The 18,836-nt window shown below is 37.1% G+C and overlaps 2 protein-coding genes across 2 annotated transcripts; both read left to right on the top strand.

Annotated features, from left to right (window-relative positions):
• The first annotated feature begins 4,406 nt into the window (after positions 1 to 4,406).
• On the top strand, positions 4,407 to 10,554 carry LOC127497930 (nuclear pore membrane glycoprotein 210-like). The gene is made up of 6 exons (XM_051866771.1): positions 4,407 to 4,707; positions 4,789 to 4,898; positions 4,981 to 5,118; positions 9,284 to 9,421; positions 9,501 to 9,656; positions 9,746 to 10,554. Exons 1-6 carry the CDS (start codon positions 4,656 to 4,658, stop codon positions 9,998 to 10,000), a joined length of 849 nt encoding a protein of 282 aa, XP_051722731.1. The 5' UTR covers positions 4,407 to 4,655; the 3' UTR covers positions 10,001 to 10,554.
• Positions 9,945 to 18,822, top strand: LOC127497929 (nuclear pore membrane glycoprotein 210-like). The gene is made up of 7 exons (XM_051866769.1): positions 9,945 to 10,072; positions 11,637 to 11,782; positions 12,190 to 12,402; positions 14,288 to 14,497; positions 16,644 to 16,833; positions 18,351 to 18,421; positions 18,520 to 18,822. The coding sequence occupies exons 2-7, from the start codon at positions 11,678 to 11,680 to the stop codon at positions 18,679 to 18,681; spliced, it is 951 nt and encodes a 316-aa protein (XP_051722729.1). The 5' UTR covers positions 9,945 to 10,072; positions 11,637 to 11,677; the 3' UTR covers positions 18,682 to 18,822.
• Positions 18,823 to 18,836: the final 14 nt, after the last annotated feature.

The raw sequence follows: 18,836 nt of genomic DNA, 5'->3' as shown, positions 1-18,836 counted from the left end.
CCAAGGCTGCATATATTTGATAAAAAATACACTGAAAATAGTAATATTGTGAAATATTATTGCAATTTAGTATAACTGTTTTCTCTTGTACTATATTTATGGCAAAGCTGAATTTTCAGCATCATTACTTCAGTCTTCAGTGTCACATGATCCTTCAGAATCATTCTAATATGCTGATTGGTACTCAAGAAACATTATCATCAATGTTGAAAATAGTTGTTCTGCTTTATATTTTTGTAGGAACTTTAATACATTTATTTTAACACATTTATTTGAAATAAAAATATGTTGTTACAATATAAATTTTTACTGTCACTTTTATTTAGTCACTAGCCTCATTTTGTCCTAAAAGTGTTTCATATTCTAATCATATTCTTCACATTTAAAGTATTTGTTTTAAAAGAAACGCATGCCTGAATTATTTCCATAAAAGTATAAAAAGAATAATATAGGCAATAGAGTGCTTTACTTGCAGTCATATGTCTAACTCTATTGCTGCCTGTCTGACTTTAGGGTGTCCTCTAAGCCTGAGACTGTCAGGGTGTATCCTCTCTCTGCACTCAGCCCTCCGGCTCTGCTGCCCCTCTCCTCCTGCAGTCAGCAGTGCTTGGTGTCAGCTCTGTCCTCCCCCCAGGCTGTCCCTATCCGTACTGCCGTTCAGGCACAAGACCCTGGTGAGCGAGAGGAGGGGACAGTAATAAATAGACATGCATTTTCTTTCTACAGAAGGACATACAGAGCCATTACAGCAGTATAGGTTATTTTTCCGCAAGCAGTTCAAATGAAATATATAAATCATGAAATCATTTTCCATATTTTAATTAACAAATAAATGCTGAATGCAGTCAGCCTGCTCAGTCTTTGCCTCACTGACTGCTTGAATTAAAATGCAGTGCACACTATTTAAAACTCATTATTGTTCTTAATCTATTAAAGGGATAGTCCACCCAAAAATGAAAATTCTGTCATCATTTACTCACCCTCATGTCGTTCCAGACCTGTAAGACTTGTGAAACATAAAATAATTATTTTTGAAGGATGTTGGTAAACCAGAATGTTTTGGTTCCCATTGACTTCCATTGGATTTCTGTCATGACAACTTTCAGAGTGTTTGACATGTTAAAATGACAATGTTGATATGTTTGGTCTTGGCCGAATAGATCTGCTATGCTGCTGCTTCTGAGCAAGTACAGGACTTGCTACTGCCAATAAATACACAACATACAAAAAAGTAAGACATGCTGCTGCTGTACAATATATCGTACATTAATTACCCGTAGCAGATCTATACAGGTGGAGCTGGGGAAGGTGGAGGGATTCTGAAAGCACGCTGTAACTGCTATAGAAAATTCTGACCAGTATTTGAAGGCTGAGTAGCGAGCTCATTGGTTACTGATACAGCAGGAACCAATCAGCTGTGCCCTATAGAGAATGATGCGATTGCAAGCCCATCAGCCTGCACCATCTAGAGTTTCATGACAGAACTTTGTATGGACAAAAAATACCATAGAAGTCCATGGGAACTAAAATTGTTTGGTTACCAACATCAAATAATCAACTATCTTCTTCTATGTTCCACAGAAGAAAGAAATTCATACAGGTTTTGGACAACATGAGGTTAATTTTAGATGAAAATGATACTGTTTTTATGTTTGGGATCCTAAATAACACATGAAGGGTTCCAAAGCGTGACTTCACCCATTCCCATTTTAGTGACAGGACACATTTTGCGCTGTGACGTCATCATTGATCGGATTGAAAGAATTAAGATCATCACAACTGCTCGCCAAATTTTTACTGACGACCCCCCACTGCAGTTATCTGTCCAGGCATTTGACTCTGAAGGTACTTTTCATTTCACAAATTTCACTGGGACACTAAAGATGCATTTCATTGAGAATGAGAAGGTTATGACTGTGCTCTGTTCTTGGCTTGATCCACAGGAAATACTTTTAGCAGTCTGGCTGGCTTGAAATTTAATTGGCGGCTGGCAAAGGAGTCTGATGCAGTACAGGCAGTGAGGTGAACAAGGGTCTTTAAGTGAAGAGACCGGGAGAGAGATCGGGTAAACACATCAACATAAAGCATGTCTTGTTTTCTGTAATTATCATAGGTTTGTGCGTCACCATGATGCCGGGTACGTTCCCCCACCTCATATTCAGTCTCTAGAGGATGTTGGTCAGAGGGGTGAGAGTGTCCTACTGTATGGGATTCACAGTGGTTTAGGACTTATAAAAGCGTCTTTTCTACACCCTGAACATAAGGTATGAAAGCACATAAAACACTAGGCAGAATTATTAAATATTACAATAAATAAAATTATGGCAGATGCAGATAAGCCAATAATAGTGGCTGGTAACCATTTAATGGCTGATATTAAAATTTTATACTATATTGTCTAAAAGGCTGTTTACACAACACCGTTTTCATCTAAAAACGGAAAACTTTTTATTTCATTTTGGCCGTTCATTTACATAACAACAACGTTTTTGTGGCCTGAAAACGCAAACTTTTGAAAACGGGTTTCAAAGAGCAAGTTTTTGAAAATAGTCTCCGTGTAAACAACAAAAACGCGAATGTGTGAAAACGATGACATCATGCACATGCGTATTACATGTTCAGTCTATAGTGTTTCATCTAATGGCCTGCCAGCAGAATACAGCGTTTTAGTCGTTTTCACGGATTCGTATGAATGGGGATCGTTTTGACAAAGGCGTCGTCTGTACGCGGAAAACTCAAAGGAAAAACTTCTCTGTTTTAAGCATATCATTGTCGTGTAAACGTACCCTAGGAAAAAATGAAATAAAGTATACTAGAGATAAAACTAATAGTTTAAATACAATGTTTAAAAAGCGAATTTAGGCATCACAACATAATATTAGGTACTGATGCCGCACAGGTCATCTTAATGTAAAAATGGAAAAGAATGTGCAAAATTACATATCAGATATCAAAAGTGAGAGTAAAGACATTTATAATATAGCAAAAGATGTCTATTTCAAATAAATGCTGTTCTTTTGAACTTTCTATTCATCAAATAATCCTGAAAAAAATGTATCACTGTTTCCACAAAAATATTAAGCAGCACAACTGTTTTCAGTACTAATAATAATAAGATATGTTTCTCAAGCAGCATATTAAAATTATTTCTGAAGGATCGTATGACACTGAAAACTGGAGCAATGATGCTGAAAATTCAGCTTTGCCATCACAGGAATAAATTACATTATACAATATATTAAAATAGTAAACAGTTATTTTATATTGTAATACAGTACTTACACTATATACTGTTTAACTGTATTTTTAATAAAATAAATGCAACCTTGGTGAGCATAAGAGATTTATTTTAAAGACATTAAAAAATCTCAATGACCCTAGACTTTTGAGCAAAATATTAATATGTATACAGATAAAATAAATAAATAAAACGATATGGTACTGACATATTTTGCATCCCTAGAGACACGTTGTCCATAGACAACAAAACATGTAGAAATTGTTTTGTTATGTATGGGCTGATCAATCAAATATCATGATGGTAATGATAATAAATTCTAATTTGTGTATTTTGTGTGTATGTGTGTGTGTGAATGGGTGGGTGTTCAGCATGTAGAAGCAGCCAGTGTGACTTTGTTTGTGATAGACAGACTACATTTGAGTCCAGCGGGAGATACATATCTGCTACAGGGATCCACTATCAGATACAGTCTGTGGAAAACAGAGCAAGAAGGAGAGACTGGTACAAATCAAATCTGGTTCAAGCTGTTTTAGTGCTGGTTTATCATAGCCATGTTGTTCACTAGCAAAAATGCTGATGAAACTGGTGAAACTGATTGACCAAGGGCAACTTGCTCATCATAAAAAAGCAACCCATCTCTCTCTAATAAGGACACAAGCATACCAGCATCCAAAACCAGCAATGCTGGTCTTTTTTTATCATGACATACTGATTCAGATACAATATTGTGCTTTGTAAGACTTGATATTAAAGTTCAGGACTCAACTCTTTGTCATTGACAGAGAAATGTTAAAAATGTATGCATGATGTTTATTATTCAAGTGCTGTGTGATTGTTGTTAAGGTCATGGAAAGGTTAAGCTCTGGACTGTGTTGAACTTTCCTTTAAAGCCAACTGAATGCAAGAATCTCAAATGTCTTCAACACCTCTTCACATAAACACACACCCGAGATTACCAATATGCCAGTAGCTTTTATATGCTTATACCAATATGGCTTTTAAATGGCATGTTAACACTTTAACACCCTAACCAAATGGCTTCACACTTCTAGACTGATTATATACCATCGCATGAACACATTATTGCATATGTCAAGAGAGATATGTTAAATTTTTTACACCTGCATCTAATGACTCACTCTCCTGTCTGTTTGTAGAGGTCACTTTCTCTGAGGAGGGATACCGTCTGGTTGTGGATGGATACAGGGGCAGAATGTACCATCATGACATCATCTGTGTTGAGCAGGAAACAGCTACTGTCACCGCCCTCAAGCCGGGTCATGCGACACTAACAGTTGCACACAACAGTATCCGACGCAACTGTGTTTTTCATTGAAACATTGTGTTGTAGGGCATATGAGTATATTGTTATGGCTCCAAGCTCAAATGTGACTCAGATCTGCCCCCTGAAATAATGTCCCAACTCCCTTGCACTTCTGTGTATGTGGTGAAGCCCAGCTATATGAGTGAGTTACACATATTAAATATCTTAAACCGCTCACATGTATGAGAGTTTATGTTTATTTGCATTTGTCTGTGTGTTTCAGCAGTGAGTGTTGAGGAGGAAGAGGACAGATGGGTGTTGGAGACAGGGCGGCAGTATTATTTGACTGTTCGTATCCATGACAGCAAGGGCCATGTGGTTCACCTGTCACAGGTTGTGCTTCATAGTTTCTGCACTGTTTGCTCCACTGCATCTCTTGACAGGAGCATAACGTCTGAACTTTAACCCTGCGCAGAATGTGGTGATTGTTGTGGAGGAGACTGAGGGGTTAGTGACACTCGAGTCTTCATCTGATCCATCCTGCCATCTCTTGCAGACCATCATGAAAGGAAAGACTTTAATACAGGCCTCACTTTATAGCATCTTCTCCAAGGTAACATACTTACGCACATAAACACACTAAAATTTGACAATCGATCGGTGTACAGCGTTATTCCAAGGAAAAAATGTGTTTGTTTTTGTAATCTTCAAAATGTAATAGCTTGTTCGTCCTTCCTTCCTTTTGCAATGGTGTCCGTTCTGGAAAATGTAAAAGTGCCCCTAATATGCTATTTTAAATGGTTAGTTCACCCAAAAATGAAAATTCAGTCATTAATTAATCACCCTCATGTCGTCCCACACCCGTAAGACCTTCGTTCATCTTCAGAACACAAATTAAGATATTTTTGATAAAATCCAATGGCTCAGTGAGGCCTGCATTGCCAGCAAGATCATTTCCTTTTTCAATGCCCAGAAAGGTACTAAAAACATATAGTATTTAAAACAGTTCATGTGACTACAGTGGTTCAACCTTAATGTTATGAAGTGATGAGAATACTTTTTGTGCGCCAAAAATAAACAAAATAGCGACTTTATTCAACAATATCCAGTGATGGGCGATTTCAAAACACTGCTTCATGAAGCTTCGAAGCTTTACGAATCTTTTATTTCGAATCATTGGCTCAGAGCGCCAAAATCACATGATTTCAGTAAACGAGGCTTCGTTACGTAAGTATTTCGATATTTCAATAGTTCACGTGACTTTGGCAGTTTGATACGTGCTCCGATCCACTGATTCGAAACAAAAGATTCGTAAAGCTTCGAAGCTTCATGAAGCAGTGTTTTGAAATCGCCCATTACTAGATATTGTTGAATATCTAGTATCGAATATCATTTTTTTTATTTTTTTGGCGCACAAAAAGTATTCTCGTCGCTTCATAACATTAAGGTTGAACCACTATAGTCACATGAACTGTTTTAAATATGTTTTTAGCACCTTTCTGGGTATTGAAAAAGGAAATGATCTTGCTGGCAATGCAGGCCTTACTGAGCCATCGGATTTTATCAAAAATATCTTCATTTGTGTTCAGAAGATGAACGAAGGTCTTACGGGTGTGGAACGACATGAGGGTGATTAATAAATGACATAATTTTCATTTTTGGGTGAACTAACCCTTTAAATGTTCCCAATTTTTTTCTTTGGACGTCTCCTACAATAGGTTTACATGCATCCAAGGTCAAAAAACATGTATTTTTTTTTTTACAGTTTGTTGTGATTGGTCTGGAAAAGGTTTGTAGACCTTTTATATTCACAAACACCTATATTACACACTGCATGAAAGGTAATACTCGAAAAGCATCATAGGGGCACTTTAATCAACAGTCAAATAGCTGATTGGGCATTATGTAACAGCCACTTTTCAACTTCATGATGGATAAAATTACATTTTCTCTTGTTGAATATCAACTCCTACCTTAGCAACTTTTGCCATCTGTAATTATCTTTAACTAATGTAGTTAACTAATGAACCTTATTGTAAAGTGTTACCAAAATAACTTATCTCTGAAGCAGACGACTTTGTTATTAGAAAAATAATGCACATGCAAAATAATGCGGTCACGACACGAAGCCTTCGTTGCTAGTTTTAAAATGTAATTGTAGAGCTAGTGACTGAGGATTAAGCCATCGATATGCAGTTAGAGTTAGAGAGAATTTAAGTGTTTGTAAATGAGTCTGTGCATCACTCAACAGTGTTTGGCAACAGCGTCTCTACTAAATAGCGAAGTTTACCTTCTTCAACGATGTTACCATCTCACTATAGAGAAACGTCATGTAGCTTTTGAGTTCTGAAACTATTGTATCGATAAAATCACGGGCCAGCGCTGACTCCAGTTCACTCCTGTGGGATGTTCTGCAAACCTTTTCTGAGCAAGCAATTGTAACTCTGAAGGATAAATCTTAGCAAGTTGTCTATTTGTCATGGTGACCTGAATGTGTACAAGGATGGTTATATACTTTCACATAGACATCAATATCAATGTTTACTACATTACCAGTACCTTAAAAAAATGGTTTACTGAAACCATTATTTTTGTGCTGGTCTTTGTTCCCTGTTGGCCCATGGGTTTAATTACACAATACCACTGTCATCAGCAACATAACATGTCAAATATCCTACTTCTGGGATTTTGTTCAGTTCATTGCTCAGTTTGAGGGGTTCAGTAGGGGTTATTTCACAAAAGTGCAGTTCAGTCTTATTTGAGTAAATGGCACAAGCTGTTTGCAGATCTAGAGGGGAGCCCCACCTGAGGGGGCATGATAGGACAGAGAGCAGGAAATGAGGACACACACAGTGTGAAGTGTGAAGAGAGGCATGGGGTTTGTTGGGAAACCCATTGTTTAAAAAGGAAAAGACAGCATGTTCCATCTGTGGGAGGCACTGTGGTGGCAGAAGATGAAACACGTCTAAGAGGGGGGCAGTTTTATCCGATCGTCATGCAGCCGTTATGGGTTTGTAAGATGAGCTACGGGGGAAACGTTGCTCATTAGTTTCAGTCTGCAACTTCCTGTCGATCCCTGCTCACTTATAAGGATCATCCATTAGATTAATGGGACAAAAAAGGAGGGAAAACCTTCCAAACTGCCTCCAAGGGAAATCATCCTTTAGGCAGGCGTAAATTTTCCTGTCAGACCTTCACTGCGTACGCTGTGGTGCTGCTTTGTGGTTTGGCTGACTATTGAGCTGATTAGTATCAGCTACATCAAGTTGGGATTTCCCAGCCTTCTTAATATGATATTTACCTAGAGTTTGTGTCTGTGACATGTTCTGTTATATTATTGTAAAAGTACATTTACATGATAGTCAAGGAAAAGGTCAGTGAGAGTGATTTTGTGCCTCTTTGGGATGGCACCACAAGGCGCCGTTCACTCGCAGAACACAAGCTTCTGGAGGGTGCATAAGTCTGAAGTAGTGAGTTTAGGTATAGGAGCCAGTGGTTGTCTTGTAGGCAAACATCAGAACCTTGAATTTAATATGAGTGGCTATTGGCAGCGAGTGCAAACCGACGAAGACAATTGTGACGTGCACTCTCTTCGGCTTGTTAAAGACCACTCTTGCTGCTGCATTCTGGATCAGTTGCATGCTGGAAGGCCTGCCAAGAGAGCATTAAAATAGTCCAGTCTGGACAGAACAAGAGCTTGGACAAGGAGTTTTGTATCATGCTCGGAGAGGAAGAGTCTTATCTTCCTAATGTTGTATAAGGCAAATCTGCAGGACCGGGCCATTGTAGCAATACGAAACAGTAGCATGTGTATATAAGGTCCAATTGGTTATCTGATTTGTGAGTAGCCGCAGTGGACACTTGCTTGAGTTCATACGAGGCAAGCAGAGTGTGGAAGTCAGCAGCCTGAGGTTTTCTAGATGGATGTTGAAGGCTCCAAGTACTACCAGAGTAGTACCATCCTCTGATAGTAGTTACTTAAAGTCTTTCTTTCTTCAGTCGAAAAGAAATTAAGGTTTTTGAGGAAAACATTCCAGGATTTTTCTCCATATAATGGACTTCAGTGGGGTACAACAGGGTTGAAGGTCCAAATTGTAGTTTAAATGCAGCTTCAAAGGGCTCTACACGATCCCAGACGAGGAATAAAGGTCTTGTCTAGCGAAACAATCGTCCATTTTCTAAAAAAAATAAAAATTTATATACTTTTTAACCACAAATGCTTGTCTTGCACTGCTTTGTGATCCGCCACGCATTACGTAATCATGTTGGAAAGGTCACGCGTGATTTAAGCAGAAGTACTGTGGTAGGGCGAAAAACTGCAACTGACGCGAATCTGTACTTTCACCTACGTCACGCGTGACCTTTTCTAACATGATTACGTCAAGCGTGGCGTATCGCAGAGCTGTGCAAGACGAGCATTTGTGGTTATAAAGTATATACATTTTTTATTTTTTTTAGAATTTTTTTTTAGATAAGACCCTTATTCCTCGTCTGGGATCATGTAGAGCCCTTTGAAGCTGCATTGAAACTGCAATTTGGACTTTCCACCCGTTGTACCCCAGTGAAGTCCACTTTATGGAGAAAAATCCTGTAATATTTTCCTCAAAAACCTTAATTTCTTTTCGACTGAAAAAAAAAAGACATGAACATCTTGGATGACATGGGGGTGAGTATATTATCAGGAAATTTTAATTCAGAAGTGAACTAATAGTTTAAAATAACTTTCATGTGTTAGATTTTTTATTTTATTTTATTTTAACAACAGTCTTATGTAACAGGGTGGTGAAGAGTGGCCTGTCATCCCACCAATCAGAGTGCGACAGGAAGTCAAAATCTACAACCCCCTTACCCTGCAGCCCTCTGTGATTGTGTTTCCATGGCAACCCCACAATAAGCTGTATCAACACAATATTCAGGTGGCGTTAAAATCAATATTGTTATCTATATATGTTGGAGCATAATGACTGTTTGCTATTATTGACTGTGTGTTTCCAGGTGGAGGGAGGAAGTGGCTCTGTGAAATGGGAAGTGTCTGATAGTGAAATTGCCACAGTTACAGTAAAAGGGGTGGTCCTAGCAGGAAAGAGGAGGGGCCAGGCTGAAATTCTGGTTTCAGATTCCAAAAACATCCTACATAAAGTAGTCGGGAAGGTAAAATTTGTGCAGACTATCACACAAACATATATATATATATATATATATATACTCATGTGTCAGTGTTTCTTGTTATGTGTGTGTAGGTGATGGTTGTGAGGCCTGGCCGGTTGCAGCTGATTCCTCAGAGGGGCGATTGTCATGTGGGGGACAGGATAGACATTCCCTTGGCTCTTTGGGGCATTCAGGACCCACCAAACATTTGCTCTCAGACACATTATGTCTTTGATGCACATTCATACACTCACAGAACACCAGTACAAATTCTCAGGCAAACTTCTTCTCCAATACACACAATCCTCAGTGTGGAGAGCCCTTACTGGAGGACACAAATCTTGTAGCAGTCACAGACTGCTCTCAGCTCTCTCTACACGTCCACACTGAACCTTCCGGCATCTTTACACGCATATCAGGTGCAGCATCTTCGCCCCCTCTCCATCTCTACAATTGCACATAGTTCATCCATTCACACTCTACTGATTCCTTCAATATTATCTTGCTCTGATGGCCCTTTCATTCACCCTCCTGCTCTAATTGTTTACCTAGGGGCATATCGAACATGAGGAATAAGTGATATACTCCCAGTCACACACAGAGACCCCCTCCCAGCTTACTTTTTCTTTTTGTCTCCCATCCCCCCCTCCCTATTTAGGACTTCCTCTCCACTGCACGCACAAATTAAAATAGGATTAATTAGTTCATTTCTCTTGGTTTAATTTAAAGCACTAGGAAAATCAATACGTGCTCTCTCCGTGTAATCCGGTTAGTACATTAGCCCGTAAACATCAAGTTGATGGAGTGTATGCATCTTTGTGTTTGACACAGGATTTATGTACAGATAACTTGCACAGCTGTCCAGCACGTGAAGCCAATACTTGGATTGTGGAAATGTGAATCAAGGCAAACATTCTTAGAGTAAAACTTTAGCGTATATTCACAACAGAGACTGCGTTTGTTCCACTAGAATAACAACTACCAGTAACATCACAGTTTAGATTTGTTCTGAATAGCTTTTTTCTTTTTCTTTTTTATTAGTCGTTTGCTTTCAGTCATTAGCATAGTTGGAGCAACTAATTCCACTACACTGTATAAATAAATAAAATAATTAATTTGTGAGATGTCTACAAAAATATATGTAAAACAGTGTTACTTTTTTACTTTATTTATATACTATTATAGTATTTATTAATATTTTAAGCTAGCTTTTGTTTTTATGTTCACTTTTCATTTTAATTTTAGCAATTTCTTTTTTTTTTTTTTTTTAATATTTCTATTTATTTAGATTTAATTTATTTTTATTTCAGTTTTAGTTTTTGTAATTTTAATACTTCAACCTAAACTTATTTTAGTTTCCAAGGCAACATTTCTAATTTTCGATTAGGTTTAAAAGTTGAAGTTTAAGTCTAAAATTTTTATTTTTTATTTTATTTTATTTTTCTTCATTTTATTTTATTTTATTTTATCTTATTTCAGCTTTATTTCAATTAACAAAAAGAAAAAAAAGTATTATTCTTACCCCATTTTCAATAAAAAATTATGATATAACAAAAACAATTTGTCAACTGGGATATTTAAGGCTATATTTAGATATACTTGAATACTAGAAACAAGATCAAAATTTAGATTTAGCTCCCTGAGATGTTACATTCCATCTCAAAAGCAAACCAAAATTATTTTGATTTATTTTAAATTATTTTAATTCTTTCCTGTTTTCACTGTAAAATTTGTTGGATTTAATGAACTCAATATTTCATGAAATGAAATCAAATATGCTAAAGCAAAATGTACTCATACAGTATGGATATGCCATATTAGTTATGGTGGTTTTCCCGAACCTACTAATGTATCTACCTTATTTAAACCAGCAAGAACATCACATAAATATTCCTTATCTGTTTCTACATTTCTCTCTCTCTCTCTCTCTCTCTCTCTCTCTCTCTCTCTCTCTCTCTCTCTCTCTCTCTCTCTGTCTCACAGGATCTTTGTCTCCAGGTGCTGAATTCTGTGGAGGGGTCCGTATGGAGGCTCTTTCACAGGGACACACTGTTGTTACAATCACAGTTGTAACGGAGGCATGCAACATCAGTGAGACGACAACACTGGTGGCCTACAGCCCTCTTAAAGTATGCTGTATGTGTGTGTATGTGTACAATTGTGTGTGCTCGTATGATTTGTGGTAAGTGTCATGTCTGTATAAAGGGTGATTTATCAGCCTTATGGTGGCTATTTATTAAGATAATGAACTGTTTGGATGTAGCAGAAGATTAATGTGAAACTGAGCGCTCCTGATCACTGATGTATGACTCTGTAGCATGTCAGGGACATAGAGAGCAGTGGAGCTCTCTGGTCCAGGGCAAATGCTGCCAAGTACACTCATGAGAGTTTAACAGGACATTGTGATGGATCAGTGCTTTGCATTTGTCAGTCAAACACTAATGAAAGACAACAATACCTTTAACAAGGACATTATCGTCAGCTTTGGATTCCACTTAGCCTCTCAGTGACATTGTTCTCTCCTTCTTTCCCTCAGTCGCTTGCTTCTGAGGTTCTTCTCTCAGTGGGCTCATCTCGTGTGGTTATATTCGAGGGGGGGCCTCAGCCCTGGCCCTCGGCCCCCTTCCATTTCTATAGTGACATTGAGGTGCATCCAATAGGGAGTGTTACCGTGGAGGCACTGAGTCCGACCGAATCAAGGACACCTCGACATGCGTATCGGGTCGTGTGCACCGCCGTGGGAAAACAGGTTAGGAAATGTCCTCAACTGCAAAGTATCACTCATATGTACTGCATATGTACACTAAATACTAGGGATGCTACCAGTATCGGTATCGGGCCCGATACCAAGCTCATGTACTTGTACTCGTGCTCATAAAAATACCCCCGATACCAAAGACCGATACCTCACTATTGTGCTTGGAAAACTGACACATCACCAAAAAAAGCTAAATAAATAAATAAAAAATAATAGAAATTAATAAATGTATAGGCATCGGTATCAGTATCGGCGACTACCAGAAAAACTATTGGTACTCGGCCCCTAAAAATTTTTATCGGTGCATCCCTACTAAATACTGTTTTTTTTCCCCCCTTTATATTTATTAAATACACTTTGTTTTTTTTTTTTTTGTTTTTTTATGAAATCAGTACTTTAATTTAGCAAAGATGCATTAAGTTGATCAAAACTGACAGTAAAGACTTTTACAATGTTAAAAAAAAAAAACTGTAAAAAAAAAATGCTTTCCACAAAAAATATTAAGCAGCACAACCATTTTTACATTGATAATAATAAGAAATGATTCTTGAGCACCAAATCAGCATAGTAGAATGATTTCTGAAGGATCATGTGACACTGATGACAGAATGATGCTGAAAATTCAGCTTTGCCATCACAGGAATAAATTACATTTTAAAATATATTGTACAAGACGGTTATTTTAAATTGTAATAATGTTTTTAAATATTACTATTTTTACAGTATTTTTTTATCAAATAAATGCAGTATTGGTGAGCATAAAGCCCAGAACACACCAAGCTTTTTGTTCGTCGGCCGACTAAGTTTTCTCAGTGTGTTCCACACCGTCGGCGGAAGTTGGTCCTCGTCTGCTTTTTTTCGGCCGATTCGACATGTTGAATCGCCGTCGGAGCTCGTCGGTCAGTCAGGCCATCTGATCGTTGATTGGCTGTTCAGCTACTGCCACCTGCTGGTATGGAAAGGCATTTCTTCTTACACAGGCTCAGAACGGACGTGCTACTTGGCCGTCGGGTGTCGAGCGTTGGTTTGGTGTGTCAGGACAACTTTGGACTCAGTCACAGCCAACGTGAGCCAACCCCGCAGTCTGCTTTCGTCGCCACTAGTTCGTCGGCGTCAGCTTGGTGTGTTCCGGGCTTAAGGGACTTCTTTCAAAAACATTAAAAATCTCTCTCACTCTCTCTCCTCTCTCTAAATATATATATATATATATATATATATATATATATATAGTGCTCAGCGTAAATGAGTACACCCCCTTTGAGAAGTAACATTTTAAACAATATCTCAATGAACAAAAAAACAATTTCCAAGAGATAGATGTTGCAAAATGTAGCCAACTTGTTCATTCCATGCCTAGAAGACTTGGTGCTGTCATTAAAAATCATGGAGGCCATACAAAGTACTAGATGTAGTAGTTTTTGTTGTGGGGTGTACTCATTTTTGCATCACCGTAATTTGAGTAAAACTGAAAATTTTGTTCTCTAAATTATATTATTAACCTTACTTTCATGTTATAAGTTAAACAGATGTTATATAAAACTTAGTCTTGTCAACATTTTGAAAATTGTTTTTGGATATTGTTTAAAATGTTACTTTTCAATGGGGGTGTACTCATTTACGCTGAGCACTGTATATATATTGATGTCAGTATTTATTTTTCTAATGTTGTCTGAAAACAACTTGGTGGATATTTTGTGAGTTTGTATGCCAAAAATAAAACCAATTGAGATGTATTCTTCATATGAAAGAATAATGAAATAATTCTAAATTTGAAATTTCTTTGCTGCACAACTTCTTTATGCTTTGAGTGGTGAAGTGCTGTAGCCTTGCAGTCATGTAGTCATGTTTTTTTTCACGTGTGTGTTTATGTGTGCAGTGGTTGGTCTTCAGGTGTGGTAATACTCCAGGTCCGTTCAACAAGATTCCCGCAGTCGAGGAGAGCAGAGTTCAGGTGGCATGTGGCATTCCCGCTAGTCTCTCTCTCTCTCTTCTCTCGTCGACCACTTCCTCCCCATCCTCACCTTCATCCATCCCTCTGTACTCCCATCACTATTCCTGCACTCAGCCTCAGTACCCCTGTGGACTGGTGAGTAATGCCCACTTTATCCTCTCTCTTTCTCTTCTTGCCCCTTCCTGGTGTTATGTCCTCTCACAAACTCTTTTATGATTCACTCATTTTCCTCTTTTCCCTTCACCTGCCCAGACCTCTCTTTTTTCGTTTCATCTTTTCATTTTCTCGCCCTCCAGGTGTTTCTCTTTCTTTCTGTTTCACCCCTACACCCACACTAGACCTCCGTCTCTCTCCTTCCCTCTTTTCGCTGCTCTCATTTGCCATGCAATTATGTGAGATATGCAGGGTGAAGTGTTATGGCAGTTTCCATAGTAACCACATGCATGGGCCCTCAGTGTGTGTGTGTGTGTGTGTTAAGGTTGTGTGAGGGCTTTTCCTCTCCTGACATAGATGCTCTAGAAACCAAGTCTTTGATCAATGTCAAACCCTTGCAATCAATATACCTTCAGTAATATACTAAAACCTTTTCTGAGAATGAAACATCACATCATATCTCTAATTGAAACTGAAGAGCACCCATGAGTGATGAGGAAAACTTGAATTTGTGGTCATAAATATTTCTTTTTTGGTCACAGCACACTGAGAGAGGCAGAAATTGCATTAGATTTACCAATTTAATGAAGCATATCATTAGTCAAAGTGAAACACACACACAAAATGGAAAGAATAATTACAGGCAGGCAGAATGCCAATAATTGCATGCTCACTTATTTACACACATTTCTACAAACCATGATGAGTTTAAAGGGTTAGTTCACCCAAAAATGAAAATTCTGTCATTAATTACTCACCCTCATGTTGTTTCACACTCGTAAGACCTTCGTTCATCTTCGGAACACAAATTAAGATATTTTTGATAAAATCCGATGGCTCAGTGAGGCCTGCATTGACAGCAAGATAATTAACACTTTCAATGCGCAGAAAGCTACGAAAGACATATTTAAAACAGTCCATGTGACTACAGTGGTTCAACCTTAATGTTATGAAGCGACGAGAATACTTTTTGTGCACCAAAAAAAGCAAAATAACTACTTTATTCAACAATATCTAGCGATGGGCGATTTCAAAACACTGCTTCATGAAGCTTCAAAGCTTTACGAATCTTTTGTTTCAAATCAGTGGTTCGGAGCGTGTATCAAACTGCCAAAGTCACGCCCACCAGTGGTAAACCATTGAAATTTTAATACACTTATGACGTAACGAAGCCTCGTTTGCTGAAATCACGTGACTTTGGCAGTTTGATACACGCTCCGAACCACTGATTAGAAACAAAAGATTCATAAAGCTTCAAAGCTTTCTTTTCATTTGAAAGTGTTAATGATCTTGCTGTCAATGGAGACCTCACTAAGCCATCGGATTTTATAAAAAATATCTTAATTTGTGTTCCAAAGATGAATGAAGATGAAACGACATGAGGGTGAGTAATTAATGACAACATTTTCATTTTTGGGTGAACTGAACCTTTAAGTGTGTGCAGACACCAAAATGGTTATATGTTAAGGACTAACTGACAAGTTGGCAAAGAAAAGAGTACATGTGTGTATACTTTTTTTTTTTTTTTTTTGAAACCATGAAACATTTTTTCAGGATTCTTTGATGTATAGAATGTTTGATGAAAAGAACAGCATTTGTTTGAAATAAAAATCTTTTGTAACATTATGAATGTCTTTACTGTCACTTTGAATCAAATTACTGCATTCTTGTTGAATAGAAGTTTTATTTTTATTCCAAAAAACAAAAAAACATAACATCTTCATATAAACATCTTACATAAATCTTACATAAATAAATAATGTGACTGATATGGTCATGAACTGACGTATGGCAAAGAAGGACTATTACTGCACATTCCTGTGACTGATATCTCTGCTACCTTTTGTTCAAAGATTCATTCACGCATTAAGTTCCCAGTTTCATTTTTGTGATTATAGAGCACCAAATCAATAATTTATTGCTTTTCTGCTCTATTTGAAGAATTTTTTCTTGCGTGCCTTCTATAGTGAGATAGGTTAAGCATGATTTTATCATTATTTATTTAACGAGGTCACGCTTTATCTCTTTCAGTGTTTGGACTTCCTTTATTCTCTTAGAATTACTCTGATGTAATTGAATATCACATTACCATATTCTTTCATGTCATTTTTCTCTTTCTCTCTCACAGTTATCTGTGTCCAGCACTAGGGATGCTACATTGCAGTTGTCTGTGTTTGACCAAAAGGGGGTGCAGTTTGATAATTTCACTTCCTGTTCAGTGAGGTGGACCTCCTCTGACCCTGGTCTCCTCTCACTGGGGCCCCAGTCCACAATGACAGCGGCTGACAGACCAACTCAGACAGGCTACAAACTACATGGTGTTTTTGCTTTGCACTGTATAATTTTGGCATTTTTTAGTTCTCACAATATTGTGCAAATTGGTCAATTGTTTGTCCAAATCTATTAAGTTATTTAAAAATAGATTAATACAATTCATGCATCAAATGAATACACCATTCCTATTATGAGTATGTTTTAAATTCAGATACATATGTCATATCTTTGTTTTTTATTATTATTAAAGCCTTTGGACAAAAAAAGTGGGTCATTTTTTTTGTCCAAAGGCTTTAATAATAATAAAAAACAAAGATATGACATATGTGTGGTATGTAAGTATGTAAGGTAGTACAACTAGATCTCTTTTATTGAATCCAAAAGGTTTTAATTATATTTTACTACATATAAAGGTATTTTAAAAATTTTGAAGTGTCAAAAGGTCATTCAGTTTAACCGTCCAAAGGCCAATACAGCCATTTCATTTGTGATTAAAATATCTTAAAATGTAATAAATGTATATATTTTTTTTATTCTGGCATGATTTTATAACATCATATGTCAACATAGTGCAAAATGGTATTAAAATTATGTGTAGAAGTCGTTGCTTTGTTATGAGAAAGAATGTCCGGAAAAATGAATTTCATTGATGTAATTTGGAGTAACCAATATAAAGGGACCATTTTGGATTAAGTCATGCAGTCAATATCATGTAACAGGATGTGACATCACTCAGACACCAAAGGGCCACATGGTCATGAAGCAAAGTAACTAACTCTCTCTTAACTATTTAAAAAAAAAAAAAAAAAAAAAATTCACTTGCTCATACGCATGTCCCGAAACATCAGGTCATTCGGTACAACCGCTATAAAACATGGAAAATGTTGTAATATTTTAAAAACTTGTACTAAATATAAAATTATTGATTATCCTTTTGCTAGCTAGCTAGCAAGCTAACTAACTAGCTAGCTAGATATCAGCCTAGTAGCATTGTTTGAAAATATCGTCATTCGGTAAAACCGAAATTTTGGTTAAACCACATGACTTTTTTGGTGACAAATTTGGTCCATCTTGTAAAAAAGTGACAAAAGCAGTGTTAATTGATTATAAAAACCACATAATCTCATTGTTAACACTTAATAACACTTCAGAATTAATTATATCTCCATTAGTTTTTTTTTATTTTTTTTTAACATTTTTAAAAACCTTATTCGTCAATGACCCATATACAGTACTGTGCAAAAGTCTTAGGCCACCACCAGCTTTGTTGTTTTAGCAATGTTCTTATGACCATCCATATTTATTATTTTGTGGTCTTTAATATGATACAAACAATATACAGGTAATATGTACACAAAATGTAAAAAAAAAAAAAAAATTCAGAACAAAATGGCTTCTTTAAGCAAAAATCAGTATTTAGTGTTGACCTCCTGGAAAACTGTATAAATGTTTTATACCATATGGAACCAACATATAAGTACATTTATACTTTATTTATTCTTTATTGTGGACACTCTTATTTGCCATTGACCGTAATCTAATCAATTAGTCTGTTCTACAGCCTGGCAGGTTCTCCAATCCCACAGACAGACAGGAACCGTGACTGTCAATGTCACTGTTACATGTCCAGAGGTGTGTTTTTATGTGTTTATTTTTTATCTATGCTGTAATGTGTCTATATTTATGTGTGTATGCCTGAGTAACATATGAACTATGTTGCACTGTATAAGATGGTGACAGCTCCAGCATCTCAGTGTGTGAATCTGCGTTTGGTAGATGACGTACAGTGGGCCAGACACTCTGTCACTTTATTCAACCATCCAAAAGTCACAGTGAGCAAATTCATCCCTCTCCATCATATTTCATCTGGCCTGTTTTTTATTGTATTTTAATGACTTCTTGGTCAATCCATTCATCTCTGTAGGAAAATCTGACCTTGATCAATGGTTCAGGTTACTTTCATGTCCATCTACAAGACAACCAATTGGCCAGCATTAACCACATGACGAAAACAAATATATTACAGGTGGGAGTATAGTCTTACTGC

This window comes from Ctenopharyngodon idella, chromosome 16 (genome assembly GCF_019924925.1).
Source record: "Ctenopharyngodon idella isolate HZGC_01 chromosome 16, HZGC01, whole genome shotgun sequence".
Lineage (NCBI taxonomy): Eukaryota > Metazoa > Chordata > Actinopteri > Cypriniformes > Xenocyprididae > Ctenopharyngodon > Ctenopharyngodon idella.
This window is presented reverse-complemented; position numbering and strand designations above follow the sequence as displayed.